Source organism: Mus pahari, chromosome 1 (genome assembly GCF_900095145.1).
Source record: "Mus pahari chromosome 1, PAHARI_EIJ_v1.1, whole genome shotgun sequence".
NCBI classification, from domain to species: Eukaryota; Metazoa; Chordata; class Mammalia; order Rodentia; family Muridae; genus Mus; species Mus pahari.
Window position 1 is genome coordinate 68,327,908 of NC_034590.1, and position 15,629 is coordinate 68,343,536.

Here is a 15,629-nt window from a genome sequence, read left to right on the forward strand (position 1 = left end):
AGGGTTTCTCTGTGTAGCCCTGGCTGTCCTGGAACTCACTCTGTAGTCCAGGCTGGCCTCAAACTCAGAAATCTTCCTGCCTCTGCCTCCCAAGTGCTGGGATTAAAGGCGTGCGCCACCACTGCCTGGCAGTATTAACTATCAGTATTTCAGAGACAGATAAAGCTCTCTGGATTACAATTTAAGTTGAATGGTGCTAGTAGGCAGTTGGGGAGGTGTACTTTTTTTTTTTTTTTGGAGACAGGGTTTTTCTGCATAGTCCTGACTATGCTAGAACTAGCTCTGTAGACCACGCTAGCCTCCAGCTTACAGACACCTACCTGCCTCTTACTTCAAAGTGCTGGGATTAAAGGTGTATTCCACCACCACTCAAATTCAATACGTCTTTTATCCATCAATTCATCATAGAGTATCAGTTCGGTCCCTATGATATTACCTAAATACACCCCTTCTCTTCTCCCTTTCTGCTGGGTGCATACTAATGTCACCGTTTTTCGATTGGATTACTATGCTCTTGACATTTGTGACTTTAAAATGGAAAGGTCCGCTATTATTAGGTGACACTGAAAAATGTATTACAAGTGATATAAAATTTCGACACGAATACCTCTTCTGTGCTACTGTGTTAGAGAGCTCAGCTGAGAGCCCTGAAGAAGAGTGTTGGAAAGTGTGGACAAACAGACTTATTAAGAAGTTAGGAGGTTTCTTGTCAGGGAAAATGTTCTTCAAATCCAAGTAATGCTGGTGATAAGCTACAGAGAAAGTTAGAGATCTCACCAGTGTGATGGTGCATGCTTGTAATCCCAGCACTGGGGAGTCAGAGGCAGGAGGATCACTGCAGTTAGAGATCAGTCTACTTTTATGTAGTAAGTTCCAGGCCAGACAGGGAAGACAGATCCAAGCCCGAGTGAGCATGTCTATGTCTGTTAGCACAGGAATCCCAGCAGCACTTAGACATAAGCTGTATGGACGTCTAGGCTTACTTCTGTAGACTTCTGTGCTGGCGTGTTTGCTTTCCTTGACTGTGTCTGGTCTGCTCACCACATTCCTTCAGGATGAGCTCTATGAGATTCAAATCTATTTTCTCCTTTATTTGAAACAGGTAAACTATCTAATTTCAGCTTCAGTTTCTCACATTAAAAATGGATATTGCTGGGGCTTGAGAAGTGGCTCAGTGGTTCACAGCACTCACTGCTGCTTCAGAGAATCCGAGTTTGATTCCCAGCATCCACCATAGCACACATCTGCCTGCAGCTCTATTTCCAGAGGACACCCTCTTCTGACCTCCAGGGGCAAAACATTTATGCACATAAAAGAAATTAAAATTTAAAAATAAAAAGATATTGTTAAGTTACATTTTAGTCAGGTGTTATGTCACGTCTGTAATCCCAGATCTTGAGAGGATGAAAAGGGATTGCCAGGCAGAGTTGGTTCAGGGCCAGCTTGGCCTACATTAGTGAATTCCAGGTTATCTTTAGCTAATTGCAGAGTGAAACCCTGAATCTAAATAAATACATAAATAGAAACAAGAAATAAAGTTAGGCTGGCAGTGGTGGCGCACACCTTTAGTTCCATCACTGGGGAGGCAGAGACAGGCAGATCTCTGAGTTCAAGACCAGGCTGGTCTTTGGAACAAGTTCTGGGACAGTCAGGGCTACACAGAGAAATCCTATCTTGAAAAAGAAAAAAGCAATACAAAAAAAAAAAAAAAGAAAGAAAGAAAGAAAGGAAGGAAGGAAGGTAGAAAGAAAGATAGTTATATGGAATTAGTAGGAAAGTTAACTTTTAACAGGAAGTAAACATTTTGTACACTGTTGATCTTGATTAATGGTGGGTCTTATTGTTTGTGAAGTTTTGTTGTGTTAACTTATTTAATTTGTTTATTGACTATTTATTTATCTATTTATTTGTTGGTTTATTTGAGACAATCTCATTATGTAACCCTAGTTAGTCTAGAACTTTCCATGTACTGACCTTGAGCTCACAGAGGTCTGCTTGCTTTTGCCTCCTTAGTGCTGGAACTAATGGCACACACCACCATACCCAACTGTTTTAAGTGTTTATTTTTTATTTTTGTTTTTTTTACATTTTTTGTTGTTGTTGTTGTTTTGAGACAGGATTTCTCTATGTAACCTTGGCTATCCTGGAACTAGCTCTGGCCTTGCCTCAGAACTCATAGAGATCTGCCTGCATCTGCCTCCTTAGTGCTGGGATTAAAGGTGTGCACCACCAACCCCTGGCTGAATCTTAGACTTAAAAAAAAAAAGAAAGAAAGAAAGAAAACAAGAAACAAAAAAAATTTTATGTGTGCATATATTTTACCTACATGTATGTATGTGCCCATGTATGTAAGATCAGAAGAAGACTCTAGTTTTTTGATGTACATACATAGTTACATAATGAGATTATGTCTCAAAATAAATAAATAAATAAATAGATAATGAACCCATCAATAAAAAAAACCAAATAAACAACATTTCACAAACAACAAACTAAATCTCCTGAATCTAGTTACAAGTGGCTGTGAGCTGCCATGTTGGCTCTGGGAACTGACCCTGGTCCCCTGCAAGAGCAGCAAGTGCTCTTAACTGCTGAGCCCTCTCTCCAGCCGTCCTCTGTGGCCCTGCCTTAAACTCAATGTGTTATAGCAGTTATCGAATACTTTTTTATTAGGCAGGCTCCTTACTCCTGATTACCAAGACTTTATTTAGAACATGATCCCTGTCTTTCGTACCTCACTGTGGGTTCCCTTGACCTATGTTCTGTTCATAAAGCCTTAGTCCTTTTCCACATGGCATGCTCTCTTACTTCACGTGTTTGCATTCTGATTTCCCCTTCCCTAGCCAGAAGTATCTTAACCTCATGCTATGTATTCTCTTAGTTTCTGTATATAGATGTATATTGTAGCCTTTCATACCATAATGAAGTTCTCTTGGTCTTTTTATTTTGTATTCCTGCTCCTGATAACTGTAAGCATATAATTGAATCATTGTTATATATAATACATGAGGGTGTAAATAAAGAGATAAAATGAATGGAAAGAATAGATTAAGAAGGAATGGCCTGTTTGGATGTGGAAACATGAAAATTAGGAGTTCAAGACCAAACTCAGCTGGATAGTGAGTTCTAGCTTGGGCTATATGAGACCTTCACACACACACACACACACACACACACACACACACACACACACACACACCCATCACTCCCAAAACAAAAAGGAAGGAAGGAATGGAAAAAGATGAGGAGGAGGGGTGGCTAAAGGAAAGGTTTCTGGAGCCACAGTTTTTATTTCAGCTCTGGATTTTTATGACTTTTACTTAATATTTTTACATTCCCCCATGCATAAAATAGGACTAATGATGGTGTTAACTTCATAGTGTTCTACTGAGAGTTACGTGGGTTGATATATGTATAATATTCTCAGAATGGTATAAATGGAAGAGAGTAAGTTCTACCTGTGAGAGGTATTTCTTCTACTATATTGTTGGTATTTTTAGTTTAATAATATATCCCTGATGATTTAGAATTCACAGACATCTTAGCTATCAAGAATATTGAAGAGAGTCCTTAAATATGTGATGAAGATTCTGAAGTTGATGGTGTGGGGCAGGACTTCTCAAGTGGAGTGGGGACAGACTCAGTCATCTTTAAGGGGCTCACCACTGGGAGTCTGACTATGGGCAATGCAGATTGGACTTGGTGTGTTGGGTTTTTTTTGGCGGGGGGGCTTGAGGGAGGAAGGACAGAAGGGTGGGAAGTGGACCTGTGAGGAATGGGAAGCCAGTGTGATCAGGGTGCATTGTATGAAGTTCCTAAATAATTAACAAAAATATTTTATGTTGGAAAAAAGAGAGAGGACATAATACACCACCAAATAGCTTCAAGAACTACCCGAGTGTGGTAAGATTCACTCTGCTTAATTCCGTGAAGAAACACTAGTTACTCAGGCTGCTTAAAAGAGACTGTCACAGACTGAGCCAGCCAGATAGGATGGTCTTTAATCTGTAGATATACCTGCATGGATGCAGTGTGCTCTGGGTGTTTGGTTTTCATAAGCTATTTTTCATACTGGTTTGGAATCACATAGTGGCACCTGTCTTTGAATACCTTTGGCTCCAATAAGCAACCCCTTCCCCATATTTCTGTAAGTCATCCCAATAAAGTTCATTGCTTTAACAGCAACAACAAAAAGAATAATGTTACCTTTATGTATTTACTTTTAAACTTTCAGTGTTAAGGTGATGTTTGAATCACAGGAGTTGTTTAATATGCTCTGGATTTTCTCTTTTTACAGGGCTCTATGGAGCAAGTTAGTTCTCATTTCTTGGAGCAGACTCTTGACAAGAAACTGATGTCAGATCTGAGGGTAACTTGACTTCTTTGTTTAAACTGGGTTTCTATAATCACATCAGTATAGCTATATGTTGGGCTGTGTTGATTTAATTTGATAGTCCATACTCTTATTACATTAATGTAGGTTATTAGATTACATTATAATTCAAAATTATAGTAACTTGAATCAAATTACAAGCTACATCATGAATTTCATTCTGTAATAAAATACTTTGCAAAGGTTATGTTAAACAAGAGGTAGGATTTACTTTCTGTTCCATATAAACTATGGCAGTCTGGTATTTTGTGTGACATGGTGGAACCCCTTTTTAGTACAGCTACCATTGGGTGAGTGGAGGAGTGACCCCCTCATCTGGACAGTGACAGTAACCAGGTGCTTCTGGGGAGTGCCTTAGACATTGACTGTGACGCTCTTTAATGTGGTTGGCAAGATGAAGAATGACTTCAAGTAATGGGCGCACTCATTGTCAGTACCTTAGTTTTTAAATATAAGTTTATAACAGTTACTGAATTTTTTATAAATATAGGAGAAATTAGCTTACTAATATAGTCCTAGTAGCTTTAGCAATTTTGGTATCTTCTGTAGCTTTTTAAATGTGTGTTTCAAGCACCGAGCTGTAAGTATGTCCTTAGTGTCTTTAGCGACTGTATACACCGTTAGGTGCGTGTGCTCTCACCCTGGAGCCTTGTCACTGGGCTAGGCTCCTAGATTCTCCTGACTTCACCACTGTAAATCACAGAAAGGACATTATCTTGGTGTCCTTTGAGACCTTTTCTTTTTTGAGTTATTCCATAAGATAAATCCTACAGAATGGTTCTGGGGTTGATGTATGTGTGTTATAAACAGTGCTATGTAGCTTTGCGTGGTTCGAGTTGGTATTTATGTTTTTGGTAGACTAGCGGGAAGAGTATGGAAGGACCATAGGGTGAATGAGAGGAGATGAGCAACTCTGGTTTCCAAGATACATGGCAAGGTGCAGGCTGTGATGTGGGACATGACCCACATCCTTATAGTCTCTGCTACTTGGATCCATTGTTGCTTCTGAAATGACCATCCATGAGTCATAGGCTCGTTTCTAAGATGTTTAAGAATTACCATATGAAGCAGAGTGGCAGTTATTTATTAGGATGAGCACCATACCTATCAGTGTGCTGTGTATCTACTTCTGCTCATCAGTATGCTCTCTCTAGGTGATCTACTAGAAGGTTATCAATATTGTTGCTATATTTTCCTCCCTCCCACCTGCCTCTGTCTCCCAAGTGCTGGGGTTAAAGGTGTGCATCACCACCACTGGCACGACAGTGCTTTCTAATGAGACTGAGAAACTGTTGTTTTTAGACTGGGAATATTTTCTATTGAGACAGTATTTGAAGAGGCACTGCTCTTATTTGCCTCTCAGGCTCTCCCTTTCCTACGCTTAATGGTAAGCACAGCCACTGTCCAGTCAGCACTGTTCAGGTTGCTGGGAGCTATTAGAGACTTGTGAGCCTTTAAGTTCGGTTTGCATGTCTCTGCCCTCAACTGTCAAGTTGTCTTCAAGAGCAGTTTGTTGCTTCCTTGCTCTCTGTTTTAGGGACACCCTAGGGTTCTCTTGCAAATAGTGATTGCTGTCATCTTCCACAGAGGAAACGCACCGCACATGAGCGTGCCAAGGAACTTTACAGTTCAGGGGAGTTTTCCAGTGGCAGGAAATGGGGAGATGATGCTCCCAAGGAAGAAATAGACACAGGGGCCGTGAACCTGATAGAGTCAGGAGCGTGTGGAGCCTTTGTTCATGGGTTAGAAGATGAAATGTACGGTAAGTACACTTTGCAATATCAGCAATACCCATATACTTTGTAATAGCAGCACCCATATACTTTGTAGTTTCAGCAGTACCCATATACTTTGTAATAGCAGCAGCACCTATATACTTTGTAGTTTCAGCAGTACCCATATACTTTGTAGTATCAGCAGTACCCCATATACTGTGCTCTGTGTGCATCACCTGCCCCTCCAGGTGGCTCAGCAGGTAAAGGTACTTCCTGCTCAAGTCTGGAGAGCTGAGCACTGAGTCCTGAGATCTCCAGAACCCACATAAAAGGTGGGAGGAGGGAGCTGACTCCAGCATTGTCCTTTACCTCTACTCGTGTGCCCTGGCCCTTAGATCTATCTCTCTTAAACTCATATCACACATGCAAATACAATTTATAAAGTGCATCTTTTCATTTAGCCTTGCAATAACTATGTAAAGTATCTACTATGAAGGAGAGGCTAAGGTCCAAAAAGTATAATACAGTGGTTAAATTTACATTTTAGCATGTCTATAAAGTAGAGATGATAATAATAAACATTTTTCTTAGCTGTAAAATTAAATGAGATTCTGTACACATGACATACTTGGCATGATACATGATCTATTTATAGTAAGCACTTAGTAATAAAAAGTCATATTAATAATACTAATTTAGTTACTCAGATAGTAAGATTTAAATTCAAGTGTTGTGACCAGAAAGTCTTTCTTCTATCTTCCTTTGGCCTTTGGGAAAAGTGTTGTGTTATATTATCCATCTGTCTGCCTGCCTACTTACCTACCTGTCTCTGTCTGTCTGTCTGTTTGTCTAATGGAGTCTTACTGTATATCTCTGCCTAGCCTAGAACTTGCTATATAGACTAGGTCAGTCTTGAATTCAGAGATCTCCATGCCTCTGCCTCCTCAGTGCTGGGATTGAAGATGTGCATCTCCACACCTGTCCAGTCAGTCCTTGCAAGCTTTTCTGGTTCCGCATGTGCTTTATGATGCTGGAGTTTTTCTATTGTGTCCCTCTGAACCCCTTCCCCATTATGTGTATCTTCCCGTTTCGCTCTTTCTTCTTCCTTTTCCCTTTCCTTTTCCTTCTCTTTGTGTTGTTTTCAACCTAGAAAAGTTCAGTTGAGAGTTGAGATTGTAGCTCGGTTGGCCTGTTACTTCCTAGCAGGCATGGCATGAATTGGTGACGAGATCACTGCAGCCTGCTCTGAGACCTGTCTTCGTAGGAGCAGCATGTCCCTTAAGCACACATAGTATGATGCTAGCCTGGGGTTGCAGATGTGGGGGCTAATGTTTTCTCTTCCTTTATTGACTTTGAGGCAAGTAAATTCATTCCTCCAAATCTTTGTTCAATCTTGATAGTGGTAAGTTATTTACCATCTGACACTTAAATGTATTTTCGTGTAGTTGGATACTGAAATAAGGCAATACCGCTTTTAAGAAATTCACTAAACTTAGGCAGCTGTGTTATCACACCCATGTGGATAAGATGAGGGACTTTGGTCTTGGGACAGAAGGCCCATATTAAGCATCAGTGTAATGCGAACAAGAAGGAGATGCTCCAGGGAGAATCTGTAGACTTCGAGAAGAGCAGAGATTGAAAACGGCCCAAGTGAGAAGAAATCCGTGTTTTTTATGGCTCTTATGCAGTGTTCAGTTTAATTTGTGCTTTTGTTTTTCATGTTGCAGAGGTTCGCATTGCTGCCGTGGAGGCTCTGTGTATGCTAGCCCAGTCTTCACCCTCTTTTGCTGAAAAGTGCCTTGACTTTCTAGTTGATATGTTCAATGATGAAATTGAGGAAGTGCGTCTGCAGTCCATACATACCATGAGAAAAATCTCTAACAATATCACCCTCCGAGAAGATCAGCTTGATACTGTCCTGGCTGTGTTAGAGGTGAGTGTTTCTAGCTGGTTATTCATTTTTTCATCAAGTACCTATGAGGCTGTCTCCCCTAAAAACATCAGACAGCACAGTTCTGCCATCTTACCCTCTTCCTCCCCAAAGTGGAGCTGGATATTAGTGAGAAATATGAATAAGCTTGGCTGTGACCAAGGAAGGGAATAAAAAGAATGTCTAGCTTGGGCGGGCTGAGTCAGGGAGACAGAAGCATGCTGTGCAGACACTGTGGGAAAGGAGACATGAGGAGGCATTGACTAGGTAGAAGGGAAGCAGACAGTGCGAGTGGGTTTCAAAGAACCAGAGGTCAGAAAGCACAAGACACCCGGGGCTCAGAGGTGTTCATGGTGGTGGTAGCATACAGGTGAAGATCAGAGGGAGGGTGGGAAGTACCTGTGGTAAAGCAGCAGACACATAGTAAAGAAGCCTTTCCCACCTTCCTTTTTATTCCATTTAGCAGGAAAGGGTCTTAGACTTCAGTTCTTCCCACCACATGGTTTTACAGAGAAATAATTGTCTGAGGTCACATGGTCAAATACAGAGTCTCAGTTCTTAGGCTGTAGAACTTGTGTTCTTGGGTTATTTTTCTGATGTGTCTGGATCCACTTGCAGGTACTGATGTTGGAGTCTCACTGTTAATAAATGGGATCTGGCATCAGTCCCTCACCTACACCCATCAAAGGAAGAACAAATTTGATACCTCACTATTAGCATAATTATTTCAGATTCCTGCTGCATTGTTTTTCTTAAGATGAACAGTTTTCTTTTTAAAAAAAAAATTACTCGTTTATCTTTTATGTGCATTGGAGTTTTACCTGCATGTATGTCTGTGTGAGGGTGTTGGATCCCCAGGAACTGGAATCATAGACAGTTGTGAGCTGCCATGTGGGTGCTAGCAATTGCATCAGGTCCTCTGAAAGAGCACCAGTGCTCTTAAGCACTGAGCCAGCTCTCCAGCCCCTCCTGCTGCATTCTTTTATAAGGTCCTTATCACTTTTCCTGAGCACTGAGTTCCATAGCACTTCTTTTAAAATTTTTCCTGAATTCACATCTTTATTTGTAAATAAATTGGTAATTCCAAGAAGGCATATTTATGCTGTGTGCCGTTTGTCATAGGTAGTCTCTCTCCTTTTTAGTTTGTTTTTGTTTTGTTTTGTTGTCTAGACAGTGCCTCACACTGGTTGGAACTCATTGTATCCTAGGCTTGTCTTGAACCTAAGACCGTCCTCTTCCTATAGCCTCCTCAGTGATGGGATTACAGACTTGAGCCATTGGCTGTAGTTTTAGTTTTCTGTATCATGGTTCCTGACCTTGAATTTCATCCTATACTCACTTCTGTGTCTTCAGGCCTTTCCTTACTACTTTGCCTTCCCTGTCCTTGTCCCCTCTGCTTAGAAAACTGCCACTGTTCAGTCGGTGGATTCTGTTGCTCTCCACAGTATATAAGCTGGATATTCCAAGAATTCAGACATACAAGCTATTTTCCATTCTACTGATCACAGCTCTCTTACATTTACTGTGTTACTGCCTTTGCTTTGAACCTTAGCCAGCTAATCCTTCCAGCTGGAATTTCATTTTTGGACTATGCTGAGATACTGTCCTACCTAGAGAATTTGATTATTCATCAAGTACTGTCAGTGGATTGGAAATATTGTGTCAAAAACAGATACCCATTCTCATTGAGCATAATTATAGTCTCAAGAAAGGTAACAGTTTTAGATGGTGACAGATCTTGTACATAAGTTAAACCGTCTAAACATGTGGGAGACCAGTTAGTCATGCTGTTTAAAAGACAGCAGGTAAAAAACTGTTCCTGGAGCCGGGCGTGGTGGCACACTCCTTTAATCCCAGCACTCGGGAGGCAGAGGCAGGCGGATTTCTGAGTTCAAGGACAGCCTGGTCTACAGAGTGAGTTCCAGGACAGCCAGGGCTACACAGAGAAACTCTGTCTCGAAAAACAACAACAACAACCAAAAAAAAAAAAAAAAAAACCTGTTCCTGGAAAGGCCAAGGGTCAACGTAGTAAGAATTTCAGTTCAGTTTGCAGCTTAGTGAGAAAGTGGAGGTCTTGGGAGGAGTAGTCAGGGACAAGTGACTGAATCTTCCTCCAAGCTTTATGGAACATTGTGAAGGATTTTGTGAGGAGAGTTGACATGGCCTTGTCTGTCTTTCAGCATTTCTTATTCTTGAAACGCTTTTGAAATATCTACCAGATTGTTCTGTTCTGTCCATCATTTGATGCATATTAAATACCAATCTTATATGTCTCCTCTTTATTTTTCTTCTTTTATCATGTCTATCAGGTTTGTCTGTTTGTTTTATCCCCCTAATGAGATCATTAACTCCATAAGTAAAGTTATTATGTGATGACTTTTATCATGTTCTTTTCGGGCTCAATCTAGTGACTTAGTCATAGTGAATGCTTAGCCAATGTTTCCTAAAACAAATCTGCACAAGTTAGCTATATAACTGGCACTTATATAGCACTTAAGAAATACATAAATTAAAATTTCTTTCTTGCTAGATTGAACATTATTTCTCCAGGACATCACTATAGCTTCCATGGTCAGCAATGGAGATTCGCTTTACATGAAGCATCATCTTATGGTTGAGTTGGCAGGGTTTGGAGTCAGACAGATGTGAGTAAGCTGTTAGTCCTTTCTTTGGTCTTTCCTTTTACCTGTTGTCTTTAGTATTTCTCTCTGCCCTGTGACTGGCCCTGCTGTAGGAAAGGCTGTAATAGTGAGTGACAGCTGGGATCTGCTTTCATGAACCTTGCAGTCTAATGGGAGTCAGAAGTAGTTATTAGAAAGGCACAGTAGTAAAATGAAGTATGCACACAGGTAGAGTGAGATACCATAAGGGTCTGTCAGGGGAGCCTGGCTCTTTACGGTCAGGGAGTACATCAGTCAGATCTAAAGAATCTAAAGTTAAACTCAAAATGAGAAGGAACTAGGACTAGTGTTAAGACTTGTTGGGAGTGTGAGACGGACAGACATTGCAGACAGAAGGGCAGAGATTAGGTCTGTTGTGAGTAATTTGTATTCTAAGACCAAAGAGGACTGTGTCTATCAGGAAGACAAATGACTCAAGTATGCTGTGACATTGTGCTGGAGGGGGTGGGGAGCTCATGCACTCCACATCTCATTTGTTGGTGTGTCTGGCCACACAGACTTGCGTGCTGTTTTTAAGCATTCTACTCTAAGGTCTTTATGGTTTTTGATCCTTTTGATTATAAAATACTCAATTCATCCTAGTAGTCTTTGATTTTTTTTCTAAAGCCGTTCCCCTTCTGTGTGTGTGTGGGTCTCGTTATGTATTTAGGCTGCCCTCAACTTGTAATCCTTCTGCTTCCCAAGTGCTGGCACTCCAAGTGTGTGAGACCACAGCAGCACAGCCTGCTCTTTTCATAGTTGTCAGCCACTGATAACTCGGACACTGAGGTAAAAGATTCAGACACAGGGAAAAGAGGAAGGTTAAAGAGCAAAAGTGGGTGGGCATGGTGGGACAGAGCTGTAACCCCAGTGCTCAGGAAGTGGGGGCAGGAGGATCGGGAATTCAGGGCCATCCTCATGTTCTCAGCTACATAGTACCTGTTGAACCTGGACAGCTTGAGACCCTGCCTCAAGACAAAACCAAAAACAAACAAACAAACAAAACCAGATAGAAGCCAGGTGAGGTGGTGCTTTCCTTTAATTCAAAGCTAGCCTGGTCTACATAACAAACTCTAGGCCAACGAAGGCTACATAGTGAAACCTTGTCTCAAAAAAATAAATCAACAAAATAAATAAAAACAGGAAGAAGGAAAGAAAGAATAGAAAAAGGCAAGGCCCCTTCTTAGATCAATACAATGAGGTCTTTCCTAGGAATTTTAGCTAGCAGATTTCTAAATATTTTTTTCATATGCACAGCCTAAATGGAAACGTGGTCATGGAGAAGAGGATGGTGTGTGGAACATGAGTCACTGTTGCTAATTTTTACCTTTCTTTTTTTCTCTTCTGCAAAGGATTCATCCAGGGATATTAGAGAGGCTCTTCATGAACTCCTATGCTGTACTAATGTCTCAACAAAAGAAGGGATTCATCTTGCACTGGTGGAGCTTCTAAAAAACCTAACCAAGTACCCTACTGACAGAGACTCCATATGGAAGTAAGGACACTTACCTCACTACTAAATCTCATCAAAAGAAAACTGTAGAGCACACATTATTTGGTGGATCATCCTAGACTAGGTATAGCTCTCAGTTTTACCTTTACTTTAGAACCCGGGCTTACTCTTTCCAAACTCTTAAGAATCAGATTCCTAAAATGAATATCACATATTAGATTAGGTATTCTCACCCACCTACCTCATAAATACCATTTACCCGTCATGAATTGGCTGTCAAGTCCTAGGGTTTTAGAGAGGAGTCTTAGGTTTCCCTTTTCTCAAACAGTGCCTTTGTCTCTTCTCCACATTGTACAGCATTATAACCATCATCGTTGGGTTTAGAGGTTCAGATAGGAAATCTCGTTCAGTTTTCCACCCAGTCACCATCAGCTTTACCGACTTCAGCCAGACTATTAATACTGCTTATGAACCTCTATTTGAAGAACTATCTGTATACATGTAATATAAAATATGTGTTTTAGTATTTTGCATAGTTCATCAGACTTTATCTGATGAAGTCATTCCAAAAATCATGTTAAAAGGAAAACCGTTAAGCTGGGGGTGGTGGCGCACACCCTTAATCCCAGCATAGGCAACCAGTGGATCTCTGAGCTCAAGGCTACTCTGGTTTACAGAGCAAGTTTCAGGATATCCAGTACTACACTAAGAAACCATGTCTTTAAAAAAGCCAAAGAAGAAAAACTATTAGTAAAATATCTGTGGGTTAAATCAGGTTTTGGAAGATATGTGCACATATCTGTGTACATATACCCCTGTTGGTGTCAGTAGTGAGGTAGATGCTGTAGATCTTTTGTTTTGCCATGTGGTAGGCAAGCAGTCTACCACTCAGCCATAATCCCAGCTCCTTAGCAGATACAAGCTAAAAAATGCCTGTGGAGTATCGTTCTAGATCACATTTTAAAAATTATGTTTATTTATTTATTGTTTGTGTATGCATGCATGAATGTATATATGTATGTATGTATGTACATGGTGGGTATGTGGAGGCCAAAGAACAGCTTGTAGGAGTCAGTTCTCTTTTTCCACAGTGTAGGTCCTGAGGTTAAACTTGGGTTTAAATCAAGTTTACTCTTGTTGTTACTCTTGGCAGTGAGTTCCTTAACCCACGAGCCATTTCACTGGTCACAGATCACATTTTTGATACCTATTTTTCTGTTTTGCTATTTCTCATTGTTTGTGCAATCCGGGTTATCTAAGGTCCTCTTGTGGCCTCCAAGGTCTCTGCCTGCATGTGGTGCACAGCCTTACATGTAGACAAAACACCCGTACACAAGAAACCAATTAAAATTTGAAGGTAAAATAAAAAATATTAATGGTTGTTTGACCTTCTGTAGTGTGTATATACACATACATACATACATACATACATACATAATGCATACTTAGCACATATACACAGTTGTCTTGATTGGGTGATTGTAGGTATGAAAGAAAATAGGAGAAAAAGTCTTATCCTTATAGTGATTCAGAATATTTTGTAGTTACTTATTTTAATAATCACCTAAGCCTTTTCATTCTCTAGAAATATTAAAAGAGAATATGACAAAAGGAATAAAGGGACAACCAGAGGTGTGTTCTTAAATTGTTATAAGTGCAAAGATGTAGAAGTGGTGTTTTGGTTTTGGTTTTTTGAGACAGGGTATCTCTATGTAGCCTTGTCTGGCATGGAAATTGCTGTGTAGACCAGGCTATCCTCAAACTCATATAGTTACATCTGCCTCTGCCTTCCAAGTGGTGGGACTAGAGGGCTCTGTTTCTGCATCTAGTTCATTCCTGAATGTTTACTAAGCACTTGTTATAATGCCATCCCTGTGTTAGGTGCTATGTTAGGAGGGTTAGAAGTGCCTTAGCTTGGACTGGAGAGGTGGCTTGACAGTGAAGAGCACTGGTTGCTCTTCCAGAGGTCCTGAGTTCAATTCCTGGCAACTACATGGTGACTCACAACCATCTGTAATGAAATCTGATGCCCTTTTCTGGTGCGTCTGAAGACAGCTACAGTGTACTCATAAATAAAATACATCTTTAAAAAAAAGAAAAAGAAAAAAAATGGCTTAGCTCATGGAGTCCACTCTCAGCTAGCAGAGGAAAGAGAGGTAGGGAATACATAGATAGGAAGGCTGGACAAGATAGTAAAAAAAGTCAGAACATTTAGAAATGAAGTCTAGTTTTAGAGAGGCTCTGCTGTGTAGATCTCCAGAAGGACCTGCTGCTTAATTGCTTTACCTACCTGAGTTCTGAATATAAGCAGAGAAAATAAAGCCAGCCAAACCCACTGCAAACTGCAGCCTTTACAGTGTGCCGGGAGCAGAGTGGGTAAAGGGCTGAGAAAGAGAAAGTAAGGCTGGGCATGCTGGTGCACACCTTTAATCCTAGCACTCGGGAGGCAGAAGCCAGTCTGGTCTGCAGAGCAAGTTCCAGGACAGCTGGGGCTGTGTAGAGAGCCCTTGTCTCAAAAAAACAAAAAAAAAAACAAGTTGGGAAAAGTACTTTCCTGGTTTTTGTTTGTTTTGTTTTAAATAAATGTTCACTGAAAACTTTTTGGGTTTTGTTTTTTTTTTTTTTTTTGGTTATTTTATGTGTAGGAGGATTTTGCCTACATGTGCATGTATGTATCTTGAGTGTTTTTGGTGCCCAAGGAGGTCAGAAGAGGGTGTCAGATACCCTGGAACTAGAGTAATAGATAGCTGTGAGGCACAGTGTGGGTGCTGGTAGTCAACGCCAGGTTCTTTGTAAAACAGATGCTCTTAGCAAAGCCTGCTCCTTTGCTTTCTCTCTTCTGCTGGTCTGTCACTGAAGGCCTATCAGCTGCACGCTCTATCTGATCTAGCTGATCGAGTGTGGAAAGTGTCAAATTCAGCTTCTTATTACCTACAGCGCTGCTTACCTCTGCTTCAGCTGGCTAATAAGAGCAGACTTTAACACTTACATTTCTTCTTGTGTGAAAGGAGGTGTGTGTGTGTGTGTGTGTGTGTGTGTGTGTGTGTCAGTGTTGGGTAGCTTCCTCTGTGTTGCTTTCCACTTTAACTAATTTTTAAAAGTTGTTTTATGTGTGTGGGTGTTTTGCCTGTATGTGTACCTGTGTACTACTTGTATGGCTGATGCCCTTGGAGACCAGAAGAGAGCCTTAAAACCTTTGGAACTGGAATCACAGATGATTGAAAGGCACCGTGTGGGTGCTGGAATGAACCCCTGCATCATCTGGGAGAGCAGCCAGTGTTCTTAACCAGTGAGCCATCTCTTCAGGCCCTTTATTTTTTGAGACCAAGTCTCTTACAGAATCCAGAGCTTGTTATCTGGACTATCTGGTCAACAGGCTCCCACGAATCAGCCCACTTCAGTCTGCTAAGTGCTGGGATTGCAGGCACAAACTGTCCAGGGTTGTGATTTGATGTTTGTATGTGTGCTCAGGGTTTCT

General features: G+C 40.9%; 1 protein-coding gene across 1 annotated transcript in view; it reads left to right on the plus strand.

The window, feature by feature from the left end:
• The window catches only part of Ints4 (integrator complex subunit 4), a 62,773-nt gene that overhangs the window by 21,945 nt on the left and 25,199 nt on the right, over positions 1 to 15,629 (plus strand). Inside the window, exons 8-11 of the mRNA XM_021195227.2 lie at positions 4,298 to 4,369; positions 5,981 to 6,155; positions 7,836 to 8,041; positions 12,051 to 12,193. Of these exons, the coding sequence (XP_021050886.1) occupies positions 4,298 to 4,369; positions 5,981 to 6,155; positions 7,836 to 8,041; positions 12,051 to 12,193 (596 nt within the window). The remainder of the gene's footprint in view (positions 1 to 4,297; positions 4,370 to 5,980; positions 6,156 to 7,835; positions 8,042 to 12,050; positions 12,194 to 15,629) is intronic.